The 16,341-nt window shown below is 38.4% G+C and overlaps 1 protein-coding gene across 1 annotated transcript in view; it reads left to right on the forward strand.

The window, feature by feature from the left end:
• Positions 1-16,341, forward strand: part of LRP2 (LDL receptor related protein 2) — a 178,683-nt gene that overhangs the window by 24,938 nt on the left and 137,404 nt on the right. Inside the window, exons 2-4 of the mRNA XM_055572305.1 lie at positions 9,618-9,725; positions 11,761-11,883; positions 14,690-14,806. Of these exons, the coding sequence (XP_055428280.1) occupies positions 9,618-9,725; positions 11,761-11,883; positions 14,690-14,806 (348 nt within the window). The remainder of the gene's footprint in view (positions 1-9,617; positions 9,726-11,760; positions 11,884-14,689; positions 14,807-16,341) is intronic.

The raw sequence follows: 16,341 nt of genomic DNA on the forward strand, positions 1-16,341 counted from the left end.
TCTAAAGATCTTTTGGACTCTCAAAAGAGTCAATATGGAAGATAATTGTTCCATTGGTAGTTTGATTGGAAGAAAAAATGGCAGGATCCATTATAAAAGTACACAAATCATCATGATCTCAAGGCTTTATCAGTCTTTTGGAAATCAGCTTCACCCACATATTCTAATGCATCTCATATCGTTTGTTTATTGATTTGGTTACTAGGAGGTTCTGTGCTAGGCTCTGGGATTACAGAGGTATTTATTCCTGCTTTTAGGAGCTCACACTTTAGAATAACGTGCTGTTCTTGGTAGAATCATAATAAATTCCTATCACCTTGCTCTCACTCTTCTTTTGGTCTCTTAATCTCATTTACTTTTTCTGTTCTTTATTTTTCATATATATATCAGGTCATGGTGGGAGAATTTTGAGCTTCTTATAAAACGCTTTCTGAGATATAAGGTGACTAGAAGGGAAAAAAGGTCAGTGTTTCTGTAAACACTATAATAAGCCCCACCATAAGCCTCACAATGATCAATATTTCTGGCCAGAGTTGTCATTAGACTTGCTTATTGATGTGTAAGCATTGGTTGCTTTAGAGTAAATTTCATGCAGATGTATACAATTATATATATTATACATAATATATATACAACTATACCTAATCTCCACTTTCTGAAAATGTACAGATTTCAAGTGAGAGCTTAGAGTTCCTAGCATGAAATTTGTGACCTACAAACCCACTTAGCAGTTACAAACCGGTCCAGCCTGGATTTGGGCCACTGTTAAAGAAGAATGAGTTACCATTTTGTACCACTGAGGTTAGGGTACAATGCTAGGTCTCATTACACTTAGCGTTTGGACACTGATATTGGTTGACTTTGGTATCTCTCCTTTCCTCCCCCTCTCTCTTCCTTTTTCTTCCCCCTTTCTCTTTCTTCCTCTATATCTGCCTCTTTTATCCCTTTTCATGTCTTGAGAGCATATTGGTATAACTATTGTGAATGGTCAAGAACTAAATAGCATAGAGTAAGGGACTAAGTACAGCAAAGGGTTTGTTAAATAAAAACAAGGAAAAAGTGTACAGCACAAAAGAATATAGCCATTATTTTGTAATAAAGTGAAGTGAAGTCACTCAGTCATGTCCGACTCTTTGCGACCCCAGGAACTGTAGCCTGCCAGGCTCCTCAGTCCATGGGATTCTCCGCAAGAATACTGGAGTGGGTTGCCATTTCTTCTCCCGGGGATCTTCCTGATCCGGGGATCGAACTTGGGTCTCCCGACATTGTAGGCAGATGCTTTACCGTCTGAGCTACTAGGGATTCCTGTGTTTTGTAATAACTTTATTTATTTATTGGTTGAGCTGGGTTTTTGTTGCTGCGTGCGGGCTTTCTCTAGTCGCAGAGAGCAGGGCCCATTCTTCCCCGTGGTGCTCGGGCTTCTCATTGCGGCGGTTTCTCTTGTTGTGGAGCATGGGCATGCAGTCTTCATTAGTTGTGGCGCACGGGCTTGCAAGTGGCGCATGGGCTTAGTTGCTTCATGGCATGTTGGATCTTCCTGGATCTGGGTTCAAACCGGGGTCCCCTACACTGGCAGGTGGATTCTCATCCATGGTACTGTCAGGGAAGTCCTCTAATAACTTTAAGTGGAGTATAAGCTATAAAAATATTGATTCACTATATTGAACACCTGAAACAGTATTGTCGGTCAGTTATACTTAAATAAAGTTAACAATAAAAATTAAAAAAAAAAAGATCAGAACTAAGTATTTGTATGATTCAGTCCAGAAGACCTGTTTTGTAGTTACAAACGATTTGCCCTGTGACTGTAGAGAATCACCAAGTCCATCAACTGGGAGTCAATTTCTTCTTTTCCTGCTATTGACATAATTTCCGGTATCAAGCCATTGATCATTTGATGACCTGTGATCTAATTTACTTAAGATGACCAAAACAGCAATGATACCTGTATCTTTAACACATGTGTATTGATTTGGCTTATGAGTCAACACTTGAGACTAATTAATGAGAGAAACCCTGGTTTGGTGCTATTTATAAACTCTGCATTCAGATTGAGGGTGGGTCTATCACACCCTATAAAAGCCTTAAGCAGGAAAGCGGTTTGCCTGGATCTGTGTAGTCTCTTATTTCTTATAAGTGTGATTTTCCTTTTTAGTTTTTGATTCCATTGAACTCTTTTCCCAATAATTTATATTGCTAATCAGTAAGCCATGTAGGAATACTTTGGGCAGCTGGGGTTGGAAATCAGCTCTTAAATGGGGCTGATTTATAGTTTTTGTACAAGTCATGTTAAGACATTGTGTTGAAGGGTGCTGGACTCCTTCCTTATGGAGTTGGACTCACGGGGTTCTTATTAACCAGAGCGGGGAGACTGTCTTCTTTGGTTTGGATAGTGTTCTTTCAGCAGCCTATACATGTAGCTCTTGGCCATCAGATAAGCAGTTAGTTCCTTGGTGGGGACTCAGGACAAAGTTCTTGGGCTTAGTTTTCTCCCAGGTGGAGTATGCATCCCTCTGTAGGAACCTCAGTGACTCAGCTGCTAAAGAAAACAGCATGGATTATATGAGAAAATACAGGAAAGACTAAAACAAACACAATTTCGGTGTTTGGTACTGGCTGGCAGGAAGTTTTCACTGCTGAGTGTTCTTGGTCAAAATAGCTTCTTTTGAATGTTTTAGGCACTCAGGTGATGGTCAATTTATATCTTTCTTTCTTTATAAGTGTGGCAGGGTGAGGAGAGGGTGTTTGAGAAGAGTATATATATATTTTTTTTGTTCTAATAATTACACAGATGGGAAAAGGTTGCACCAGAAGCAGGCGTGTTTCTGACTTTGTTTTTCACAGCAGTGATCCTTTCCATTAGTGAAGAACAATTGCCTGAGGACTTCGGGTTTTGGCTTTTTTTTTTTCCCTGTGACTCCCCTCAGCTTTGAATGGGTAAGCCTGTGGACTCCTGATAGAGCACTCCAGGGTGACACAGGCTTTCCTGGAACTGGGATTCTTTATCACACTCTCATGGAAGTTCATTTCAAGGTGCTGGTACTAGTAACTGGGGCATGATATTGCCCAACCCCAGGCCTTCTTAGTGATGGGTGGGAGGGAGTATGATTGCCATTTAAGAAATTTTATGATCTTTAGGAGGGAAGAATTTATTATAGTGGTTTTCTTAGATGATCTCTTTAATGTGGGGTAAGACATTTTGAGCTCTGAATGTCCAAGCTGCTTAGATGTTCTAAGTTGTTCTCAACCGGGGGTGGTACCACCATTCTCAAGGGTGTTTGGACATGTATGTCACATCACAGGGGATGGGCACTCTTGGCATTCCACTTGTCAGGGGCCAGGGACACTAGACATTTGCTCTTTGCCCTGCGCAGCCGAATAATTTTCCCACCGTACATGCCCATTGCTTTCCTGTCAAGAGTCCCTGGGAAGTGTGATTTTATTTATAATGCAGTGCAGTGCTGGTGGACAGTCTGATTGTAGGGCTAAGAGGTGCTTAAGGAAAAAGAAGTGGTGTGGAAGAGATGAGGGTAGAGGAGAATGGCTGGTAGCTAGTGTTTAAGCAAAATGGGGGAGGGACAGCTCAGTTAGAAAAGGTGGAAACGTAACTTCCCACTTACCAGAATTGAGAGGCTTCTCTGATAGTATATCATGTTATTCTGCTGCCTTTTGATCATTGAAAAGACACTTTAAAAATGACTAAATCTTTCAGCAGTCTTTGCAACCTGCTATCTCGCAAAGACTGGCTGAATTCCACGTGCTGGATGCTCAGACACATCCATTCAGCTTGGAAAAGACAGAACACTAGGAGGCCTTGGGTGGTGCCTGTGGAAACTGTTGGCCATCTGCCAGGCATTGGCTCAGTTGTGGGGCAACTGGAAGGGCTGCAGGGTGAGCCCCATGCCTCCCAGAGCCTCTGAGTGAACTACCCACTGCCTTGCTCACCATGCTCTTGCTCTGGGCAAGGTTCTGAGGAGCCCAAGGCCTTCTCATGGCCAAATCTGTATCTTCATTCAGATTTGCATCCACCCAGAGAGCCTTTTAGTTTTAATAGTTACTGAAGTGAAAGTGAAAGTGTTCAGTTGTGTCCTACTCTTTGTGACCCCATGGACTGTAGCCCACCAGGCTCCTTTGTCCATGGAATTCTCCAGGCAAGAATACTGGAGTGGGATGCCATTCCCTTCTCCAGGGTATCTTCCTGACCCAGGGATCAAACCCAGGTCTCCTGCATGGCAGGCAGATTCTTTACAGTCTGAGCCAGCAGGGAAGCCCAATAGAGTTACTGGCAGTAAAGATTTCTTAGTTTTCTCACTCTCAACCCATTTGACCATGTCACTCTGTTCTTGACATTCAAGGCCCTTTCTTCTCCATCACCCAGCCTTGTTGTCTCCCATGTTTGAAGAGGTTCCCGTGCTTGGGCTTTGGAGGCCTGCTCATTAGACTTGCTTGGACCCTACACAAAGCCTGGTCTCTCTATCATCCACCCAAGTCCTGGTCTTTCACACAGGCCCAGTGCAGTCTTTTCTCCTTCAAGAAGCCTTCTCTCATTACACCATCTTATGGTGCTCATTTTTCTCTCCGTGAGACCAATTGGTTCTTACTGTCTCTGGTGCTTATTTGGAACCAAATCATCTGCTGTCATATGGCACAGCTTTGGGGTCGTACTACCTGCTGTGTGAATCCCTGCTTCTCCATCTACCAGTTGCGAGATTTGGTCAAGCCTCAGTTTTCTCATCTATGAAATGGGGCTATTAATACTATCTCATAGTATTATAGCAGTATTATCTCATAGTTGTGAGGATAAGTGAGATCATCTATGGGAAACACTTAAAATACTGCTGGCACTTAATAAGTAAATTATGAGTAATTGAAAACTGTCATTTGTTTTGTGGGATGTGAGATGAAGAGTAGAATATAGGCCCTGGGTCTGAATCATTTTCTGCAAAAAATTTATTTTCTGCATGTGTGGGAATTTGACTCACGTCTCTGAGGTACAAGTTCTCCTACTAAGGGAATAGAACTCTCACTTCATCTATTTCTAAAAGAATCTAATGGATGTGTATAAAGATTTTTATATCATCTGACACATAGTAGGTACTTAACAAACAGCAGCTGTTGTTGTTATATGGCTATGTAATTTATAATGCATAAATAACTTTTGTTCCCAATAAATTTATAAACTCTGTATAAGAAAGATCATAGCTTATCATTCTTTGTTTCTTTCATAAACCTTAAACAAAGTCTTGCACACAGTGGGTATAATTTTTTTTGTGGCTTTTTTGAATCTGACATCATATTCTTTTGGTCTTTTTTAAAAAAAGTAACTGCATTTAAATAACATGTGTACATGATCACTCATCAACTGGCTTTGTGGTTTTCCCTCAAAGCCCTTGACTTTTTGAAATATGCTTTTTGATTTGTTTTTTATTTTTAAAAACAGTTTATTGAATTTGTTACAATATTACTTCAATTTTATGTTCTGTTTTTTTGGTTGTGAGGCATGTGGAATCTTAACTCCCTGATCAGGAATCAAACCCACACCCCCCTGCACTGGAAGGTGAAGTCTTAACCACTGGACCACCAGGGAAGTCCCTTGAAATATCCTCTTAATACCAGTATTATTTCCCTCTATCAAAACATCAGGGCTCTGAAACAATTTGGGGAAGCAGTCAACTCAATTTGTTTGTAAACTGGATTTAAAAAAAAATAATTCTGGCCACTTATTTGGCGACCTGTTCTGAAAACCAGGCAGCTAAAATGCTGCACAGGAAGAGCAGTGTTAATAGGTTGGTTTGCTGTGCCTGTCTTGAGTTGGCTATTGCACTAGCTGACATTAGAAAGGGCAAGGTCACCAGACGATTTGTTACCCTTGGGTGTCACGGCTGCAGTGTTAAGTTTGGAAATTAGCAAGTGATTTTAAATCTTCCAAAGGGGACAGGCCTTGTTGCTATGGATAAGGTGTGAAAATTGTAGTAAACCATCGCCAGTTTATAAACATCACAAATGTTTGTCTGCACCAAGGGAGTAAAATTAAGTACCAAAAAAGTAAAGTAAAAATTATGGGTGAATTGAGGAGTGAATTTGAGTTCAGTGAAGGCAGGATTATTAAAACGCCACATAGTGTTACATGTTTTTAAAAAGAGCACATGTACCTCCTCAGGTAGACCAAAAGTGTCTGGACAGAACAGCATGTGTTAGAGGATCGAGTAGGAAAATAGGATTTGCCATAGAAATTACCTTACTCTGTTAACTTTGGACAATGTTCCATTGACTACAACTTGCCCTTTTCTTCTAAGAAGAAAATTCATGAGAGGAAAAAGAAACTGTTATAGGGAAAGAGCAAACGAATAAAACATTAATATGGTAATATTTTTCTCTTTCTTTTAAAACTTTTAGATAGTCCTCTTATTTCAGATTAAACCACGTTTAATAGATAGTAAGTTTCAATTAAAAGACATTGCCTTGATGGTTTTATGAATCTCTTGTCTGTAATGATCCCAACAGACTAAATTTTACAAAGAGAAATCCTCATTTCCTGGTAAATATGTGTTTACTATCTCATGTGCCTAGCACTGTGCTTAAAGGCTGTGAAGGATACAGAAGTGGTGCTCTCAATTCTGTGCTGTGCCCTTTTGGGAAAAACAAACTTCTTTCCTCCTTGAGGCATTATCTGTTACTCTAGTATCTTATCTTAACACATTCTTAGCCCAACACTTAAACCAGGAAACTCTATGGCTATTTATGAAGAAAGGATTACTCCTGTTTTTCTCCAGCTTGGAGCTCTGTAAGGTTAAAAAACAGGTTATTCCTATGCCCACTGTAATTTTTCTTGAAGAGATTGAAACTTTTTAAATTTCCCTGCATTGCTTTTTAAAAAAAATTTTTTTATTGAAGTATATTTGATTTGTAATGTGTTAATTTCTACTGTATAGCAAAGTGATTCAGTTATATACACATTCTTTTCATATATATTTCATATATACACATTCATATTCTTTCCCATTATGTTTATCACAGTACATATTCCCTTTGTAATATTAATAGAATGGATGACAGTTTTCTAACAATAGTGGAGCATTTGGTTGATAAGTTACCACCCAGCAATGATAGAGTACCCATTTGCTTTTCTTGAGAGGTGTTTCCAAATAATAGTCATTTGGGACTTAGACATGGAAGTTGACATTGAAAAGATGAACTTGATGAATTATCATGGATCTATTGATAAGTTGAATGATTTGGGCTTCATATATTTAGATGATTGAGTATTTGGGAGGTCAAATGTGAAAAATATGAACTAGAAAGTTTTGCAACTTAATTGCAAAACTTCCCCTATCAATTAAAAAAAATTTTAATGTGTGATATTAAATAACTGCCTTTTAAGTGCTTAAAAAATTAATCTTGTGTATGTATTTTGTATTCTTTTCATGATATGCTTAACTTCATATTTTAGCAAAAACAAAGAACAACCTCAACATTTGACTTGTAATAAAAGTTGCTTAAGTGAAAAATGAAAAAATGTTGGTTAAGAAATAACTATATGTATGTATATATGTGTGTGTGTGTGTTTAAAACAGGCAGTGCTGAGAATCTGCTTCAGTATGCTCAGTTTCTAAGTGTGTGATTTTTCTAGCAATAGGAAACTCTTTGTAAGTCGACTGACCTTTAGACAGCTACACTTTTTCAACCAGAAATTATTAGATACTAAGGGAAACAAATGTACTGAATTTACGAATGTATTATGTTGGATTACTAACAATAGACCTAATTGATAAAAGTGATTTAATATATGTTGTGTTAATAGCTAAACCTCCAAAGCCTCTAATCTCTCATGGAAATATTGCTTTGTAGAACAAAATCCAATGAGAAGTTCTGGGATTCCAGAGTGAATTTGTACATTCCTTAGGGGCATTTTTGCAAGGGAGGTTGTTGTGTTTTAAAGGTAGTTGATAAGAGACCTGCACCACCAACCCCAGACCTGCACCACCAACCACCATCATGCATTAGTCTATAGAAGGTATTTGGGTGTACGTATTCCTGTACCACTCGGTACCACCATTTAGTCAAGGAAAGTTTCTGACCATTTGCAGCATACATTATAAATCAGGATGTCACTACCAGACAATCAGATTTGAACATTCCATGAACAAAGTAGCCTATATCCCCTACGAATAGATCACTTAACTATGTTTATGTCATGCTGTTGATATGCCTGCCTTTACACAAGACAGGATAGCACGTTGCTTATTTATTTTGGGAGTAGGTAATTGATCTGTATATTTACTTAATTTCAGGTTAGTTAGTCAAACATTGAAATGGATAATTTAGCATGATTGTTTAAATAGCTGGGGAAAGTATAATTATTCTTCCAACCCCCCAAATTATTCCTCTACCACCATGGGCTTGTGAAAGAATAATTTTGAGTCTTCTCCAAGTTGGGCTGATGTTGACTGCTCTTTTAAAAAAAAATATGATAACGGTACAGCACATAATGTATGGGGAGGCCACTGGTCAGGTATTTGGGAAAACTGAGGACCTCCAACTGCCAGATTAGTCCCCCAGGGAGAAGTAGGAAAACTGCAGGATATACTGGTTAAATTTAATGAATTTCTTTAAGTTATATTCTCTTTCTGGTATCACTAGGGGTATCACTGCCACTTGGAAATGTGGCAACTTTGATGCCAAGTTTGTGTACTCAAGATTGGCTGCAGAGATTTTTTTTGTTTTTTGGCTTTTGTTTATTGCCGGAGAAGAGCTGTACCTGACGTCTTACAAATAAGTTACAAACAGAAAGCCAAGATGTTGGTCTGTATCTAAGAACAAGGAACCATAAATTGCTGTACATGATTTAGTAATAAAAAGGGACTTAAAAAAACTGTAGGCTGTGAAACTGAAAAAAAAAGCACTCTCACACATATGAAAAAGTTACTCATGACATTATTAATCAGCGATAGCTACCCTTAGCATTCTGGTCTTTTCTGTGCTTTTTTCCTATTATATGTACTTTTGTTTTGGTAAAATTTTGTTCCCTCGTCTTTGTTACATTATATTACAAATATTTCTCCAAATCATTTCGTTCTTCATAACTATTTTAATGAGTTCCTAATATGATATATAGATATAGATACAAGAAAGTTTATAATTATTTTCACATTGGACATTTAGGAGGCTTGCAATTTCATTTATCATAAATAATACTAAGATGAAAATCTCCACACATAAAATTTTAAATTCTCTGCCTCGTTCCTTAAGGGATAAATAAAAGACCCAGAAGCTTGTTAAAGTGTAGAAGTAAAAGTATTAAATTAAAGAAGTATTAAATTTAAATTAAATTAAAGAATAAGTGCTTTTAAAAAGCAGGATAACTGTTGTCAAATTGCTTTTCAGATTCCTTACATCAAGGTACCTTCTAGTTAGCTGTGTGTGAAAATGACCTTCCTGCAAACCCTAAAACAGAATATAATCATAAAAATGTTGTCCTAATTGTATATATAAGTAATTTACATCCTTTGATCACTAATTCGTGGGATACTTTTTATTTCATCAAAAATTTGTATTTCTTTGAAATATCTGTGTGGACGACTTTTTAAACTGGCTTTCTCTTGCTTGTGGGATTACAGGATGTCGCAGTAATGAGTTTCTGTGCCAACCTGGGCTGTGTATTACTGCGTCCTGGCGGTGTGATGGGACCCGAGACTGCCCAAATGGCGCGGATGAAATTGACTGCCGTAAGTGAAGAGGGGCGGGGCTCAGCGCTGTTCTGAGTGACAGAAGTACTTCAGCTGTAACAAAGGCAAAGAGTTGTGACTTTAATAGTTGTACTGAGCTCCAATCTTCAGCGTTAAAGTGGCATTAAGAATTCAGACCCCTTTGAGGAAGAGGTTCAGTTCACATCAGTTTGTGTCTTATCCAAACACCTTGGTACGGAACCAACTTTCTGAGTTGTTTTCTAAAGCGTATAAGCGATTATTTCATATTATTCAATCTGCAAATTTTGTGCACGAACAAGAACAAAAAAAAATAATGTCTGTACTGCTGTGATTTGTAATTCAGGGAGTCTGTTTTCATAAACAGGATGTCGTAGATGTAGCAGGATGTAGAGGAACTTGTGTGAATTACTATAAAGAGGTCACAGAAGTGGTTATAGTGCAGTTTATATTTTTAAAAGTTATAGTTAAAACATGATATAGACACCAAATTTAACTTTTTAACTTACAAGTAATTATGAAAATCATTTTCCACGTATTTCTTCATTTATTTCTGTCCATAGTATTCTGAAGTAGCTTTCAGATGAGGAAACTGAGGCATAGAGAAGCTAAGTTACCTACTGAAGGCTTCCTGCTTGGTGTACTAATCCCAACCCTTATATCCATTTTCTCCCACCTTGCCATAGGAGATCTATCACACTATTGCAGTTTCATCCATTTCGATAGGTGAATAGGCGATGATTATAATCCAGAAACCAAGAAGGCAGGTGAAAATTCGAGTTGTTTGCCATCCTTTGGCACAACAGAACAAACTTTGGTGTTTTGTTTGGATGACAGTGCACTTTGAGAATGGGAGAAGTGTGGGGCATAGGTGCTATGAGGTACTTCTCAAATTTTCATGCAGTAATGGGTCACCTTGGGAGCTTGTTAAAGTGTAGGTTTTAATTCCACATGCTCGAGGTGGGGTCTGAGATTCAGCGTTCTGGAAGCTCCCAGGAGATGCTGATGTTGCTAGTCTGGAAACCACACTTTGAGTAAGGGAGTAGTTCTATTTGTAGAGACATGATCATGTGTTATCTATTTGCCTCCTGGGCTTACTGAGTTCATTTTAGGTTAAACACTAGGAGCAGAAAGTTAAGAAGAGTGTATTCTGATATAAAGGAAATAACAGTTACACCAACAGATTTGTCAGTGTCCCATAGCAATGATAATAGCAACATACCAATGACAATAGTGATTGCAACTAATTTGCGTGGCACTTTCACATATGTTGGGGCTTCCGCAGTGGATCAGAAGGTGAAGAATCTGCCTGCAATTCAGAATACCTGGGTTTGATCCCTGGGTCAGGAAGATCCCCTGAAGAAGGGAATGGCAACCCACTTCAGATTTCTTGCCTGGAGAAGTCTATGAACAGAGGAGCCTGGAAGGCTACAGTCCATGGGGTGGCAGAAAGTCAGACATGACTGAGCAGCTAACACTTCACATATGTTACTCTTCTTATTTTTTACAGCAATGTGAGAAAAGTATAGACCCCATTTTATGATGCATACATTGAGATTCAGAGAACCTGCTCAAGATTTTAAAGCAAATAAATTGTGGAAATAATAAAATGATTTGATTTGGAGTCTTATTTTCCAAATCTCACGGATTTTACAGTTTATCCTCATGCTTTACTATTAGTTATTACAATGCAAAACACTTCAAGTAATGTAATAATTATAAACTAATGGTTGATTTTATTAAAATTAAAAATGTAATTGAAACTTAACTTTAATATTGTTTTGGTCATAACCTTGTATGTGTGTTTTTGTCTGTATATATGCTATTTGTTTTATTCTCTGGAATTTTGTATCTCATTGGATCATCATTTTCTTGTGACACCATTGAGATTATTTGCCAGTGAACACTAGCTAAGGTCCACAGGCTCTAAGGTTTTTTATATTTGCTATCAAATATATTGAGCAGTAGTTGACATACTTCCTTTAAAAGGAGTATTGCTTGTTGGTATAATAGGGTGGATGTTTGACACAAGGAGTTCCTTTCTGGTTTATTTTAGCCACCAGTACTTGCCATTCCGGCCAGTTCCTGTGTGCGAATGAACAGCTCTGCATCCCTGGGAGCTGGGTGTGTGACGGGGAAGACGATTGCAACGACGGTGCGGATGAGCGTCTGCATTGCCGTAAGTGCTGGCAGGGCCGTCTCGCGTTGGCCCCTTGAATTGAACACCTTAGATTCTAACCTTTACAAATACAAACACAATGAAATGGTTCTTTGTAAGTGAAAGAAAAGTTGGGCCTTGAAGGACAAGGAAACCTGTGCCAGCCATCTCACCCAGGGGTTGGATGGTACTGAAAGTGTGAATGTGCTACAGGTTTATCAATACATCCCTGTGATTTAGATTCCCAGTGTTTAATTCAGGTTATGTTACACTTAAGAGTGAAACAAAACACTTTTTGGTGTCTATATGTGAGGGTCTTCATTTATCTGGCAGTTGGATGTTTTGGCTGCAACGAATGAAAAATGTAACTCAAAAAATTTAAACAAAAAGGGAATTTATTATCCACCCAGCAAGTAAAAATGTAGCATTGTTCCAGGATTGACTGGAAGATAATGGAAAATCTCAGTTCCTTGAATTAATAACATCATCCAATTTTCTTCCACTGTTCTCCTCTGCTGTCTTTTTAGTCTGTTGGCTTTTCATGATTGCATGAAAGCTGTAGAAGTCCTGAATTTTACATTCCCATAATTCACATTTCGATATCTAGAAGAGAAAGCATTAACATCTTGATGGATTGAGATGGAGAGAAGATACAAGGCTGAACCACCTCTAGCTCTTGACCTCAGGTGTCCTCTGGAAGTATCCAGCTCTGATTACTGTGTAGCATTCATCTTTGAACTTTCCCACATTCTGTTTCATTACATGCACATCCCACAAATCAGTGGACATCTGTCATCACTCTGTGTTGGTTTTGAGATAGCCATGATCCTGTTGCCATTTTCTCATAGTCATTGCCCACAAAGATCAAAGAAGAAACAGGTGTTTTGACGAGTACTTCATGTGAGAACTTGTTTAGTTGTTAGGTGACTAGCAATGGAGATGCTATGGGCTTCAGTGGGTTCTGGGTGTATTTATAAAAAAAATGGAATTTAGTCCAGGAATGTTGAGGCCAGCACAGAGTATGAACTCTTCTCAGTTGGGCCACTAGATGCTTTCTTTTGAGGAAAGTAATGGAAATTCTCAGTACTCATGAGTTTGACTTTGGTGTAAGGTTAAACGTAGACTGTATTAAACAATTTGTTAGGGCTTGTCGGTGCTGGTCATGTGGTCTGCCATCCAGCAACAAAGAGATGGTGGTCCTTGGGACAAAGTGGTTAAGAAGAAACCAGTGAAATATGTAGAACTGTGAAAGGCGGTGGTGTGGTGGTAATAGATTGCAGGCTTGAGGAAGGCACAGACAGGAGCTGATCGAGGCCAAACAGGAGCATGGCGTATCCGAATCAGGTCCAGCTATGAGTCAGGATTTAAGGTAGATTAGCAAAATGGGAGCGGGGCCCTGCTTCAGAAGTACTGAAAAGAGGAAGGAAATGTAGCAAGGATAGTGGAGAGCAGGAAGAAATCCTTGTTTCTAGGAAATCTGTCTGGGCTCTGATATTCTCTGACTGGCCTCTCAAAGGTCCTAGAGGAAAAGGATGACCTCCATGCTTGATTGTGAAGCTCCCGAGAGCAATGACTATGCTTTATTCAGCTTCTATCCCTAAGGCTTGCTATTCTGTGTCACAGGTAGTAAGTTCTTGATAAATGGACACTGAATGGATGAATGACTGGTTATGTATCTTTTGGCTCCATATGCCATTTGGTTCCATTTCCCCTTGCTGCTGGCACAGAGCAGGAAGAAAGCTGAGCTGTAGATTGTGATGCAGTGTGTGGTGGATGACCTGTTGCTAATACTGCATAGAGGGGATGGGAACTGCCAAGGGCCACTGCTTGGGGAGATTCTATAATTTGTAAGCGATGCTATTTTAAACGGGTATGGATTTCATAAGGTAACTCTTACATTTTACATTTTGTATTGTGTTTTCATCAGATCACATTTCCCCCAAATGCTTCTCTTTTTTATGTGGATAATTAAAAAGTCCCATCATATTTCCTGTGTTAAACTCACAGAGTAGAATTCACATGAAACAACCATTCATTCGATTTTGTCCGATTTATCCAGAGACAAATTTGATAAACTACTGATGTTCTGCCTTCACCTACCATAATCACCTACCATTTAAGCCAGCTTAAATGTCTGTTTATAAAACTGACACATATTCAGTGTAGAAAGCTTATAAAATAAGTCTTCCATATCTTTCACTATCTCCTTGAATTTTCTCTAACTCATGTCCATTGAATCAATGATTCTATTGAAACATCTCATCCTCTGTTGCCCCTTTCTCCTCCTGCCTTCAATTTTTCCCCTTTCAATTTTCCCTCATGTCTCGGGGCCTTTTCCAATGAGTCGGCTCTTTGCATCAGGTGGCCAAAGTTCTGGAGCCTTAGCTTCAGCATCAGTCCTTCCAGTAAATATTCAGGGTTGATTTCCTTTACGATTGACTGGTTTGATCTCCTCGCAAGGGGGACCTTGATTAATACCTATACTTGCAAAATTCTTATTTCATCCATCCTTTTTGCTGTGTGGATTTTCAAGCTATGTTGTATTCTCAACACATGTTGCTAATATAATTGTCTACACTCACAAACTTGAGTGTTTCGGGTATTTTGATAGTATGCTTGTCCTAACAGCCTTGCTTTCACATTGTAAGATGTCTCCCTTAGGGTAACCAGGTGCTCTACCTGGTGACCCTATGAATTTTATGTTCAGTGTATGGGTTCCTTGCCTTTACTTTTAAATTTCCTCATTCATATTTGTTAATGTTGTCACATTTGTTAATTGATCTGTGTTCTTCAGTAATTATAAAGTCATACTTTTTTCCTTTCACAGCTGGAATAACATGCTCCAGCCATCAGTTTACATGTGAGAATGGTGAATGTATCCCAGGGGAGTTCAGATGCGACCATTCCACAGACTGCTTAGATGGAACCGATGAGAAAAACTGCCGTGAGTTCCTTAAAGCCTTTGCCCTGTATTTAGTTTCGCCTTTGTCCCTTTGGCATTTTAATCAATTTGTTGATGGATAAAAATGCCTACAATATGCCTCTTGTTATTGAAATCTCTTGGCAGATTCTTTTGTGGATTAGAGGTGATGTTCTGATAGGAGTCTATTTTTAGCAAGACATTCTGAGTGTGTCCTGCCTTAGCACATGAAGTTTCTGTATGTCTTGAAGTAAGAAACTTTAACTTTATTTTTTTCGGCTTGTTTTCTTTTTCTTTTTTAAATAAACTTTAACATAGAGTCACACAAAGTCAGTGAGTACAAAACCCAGTTTGATCAATTTTAACTTTTATTACATTACGGTGGTGAGCTTCTAGGTCAAATGTCTTTGGCCAATAAGAGTTTTTCTGTTCCTGTGGACTCAGTGTTTTCTAGATTACCTTTGGAAATGTGTTATATGTTTAAAAGGGCTTTCTGTAATGGAAGAATGTATCAGTTTGTAACTGATCACCACAAGATAAAGCATACTAATCACAGTGTTCTGCATTTAATGAATATTTAATTATTACCATAAGCAAAATAAGAAAGTGAAATCATAGTGCATAATTTACTTCTTACAAATGAGTAAAGAGTAATCTGCCTCTCTTGAGATTTATATAGAATTTTTAGAATACGAGAATATACTAATTATTCTGTTGTGTCCTTCCTCTGGTTCATCTAACTCTGTCTTTAGCCTCAGACATACCCATTTTCTCTCAAAGCCCTTATAAGTCTACCATTTCATACACTTTTCCAGAGCTTCCTTGAGTTTTTATGTCTTTTCTCCTGACATTATTTCTGGTATACTGCATTTTAAACTTCAAGGAGTTATTTCGTATTCTAATAATCAGTGGATAGATTTTGCACCTTAGAAATCTTGATCATAAACTTCTTGGTTATTATGTCTTCACCTAAAAATTTAAGTTTTAGTCTACTCTTCTGAGGCAACTCGTTTATTATTTGGTCATTTTGATATGATTTTAGTTCTCTGGACTGTCCCTAAGTTCTTTCCTTTGGTAGACTGTATGAGAAGCGTGCACTTTCCAGTCTGGCACCATGCCTGGAGTGGGAGCCGACATAGACTGGTTGTGAGCACATCGTTTGTATTTACTGTACTGTACAGACTGTGCTCTTGATGGAAGAAATCCTGGTATGTGTGCCAGATCCATGCTGCAGCCTATCATCACACAGTACAATAAAACAAAACACAAAACTTCTCCAATGCTTTCTTCCCTTGTATGTTACTTTGCTTTGAGAGGAGGCTCTGCTATTTGTCTTTATGTCTCTATTTCCTAGCAGTTCTGGTATAGTTCTGTTGTAATTTCCAACTTACCCATTTTCTTTTGAAAGAGATTATGTTGCCTTTATTTCGGATCTTCTTTAACTTGAGAAAATTTATGGAAAATTTAGACTTAATTTAATACTGGCAGTTTTAGAGACAGCAGTGTATGTCTGTAGGTCACAAATAGTAAGTCCAGAATCGAGGGCTCCCCTTTGAGTA

The sequence above is a fragment of the Bubalus kerabau genome, chromosome 3 (assembly GCF_029407905.1).
Source record: "Bubalus kerabau isolate K-KA32 ecotype Philippines breed swamp buffalo chromosome 3, PCC_UOA_SB_1v2, whole genome shotgun sequence".
Lineage (NCBI taxonomy): Eukaryota > Metazoa > Chordata > Mammalia > Artiodactyla > Bovidae > Bubalus > Bubalus kerabau.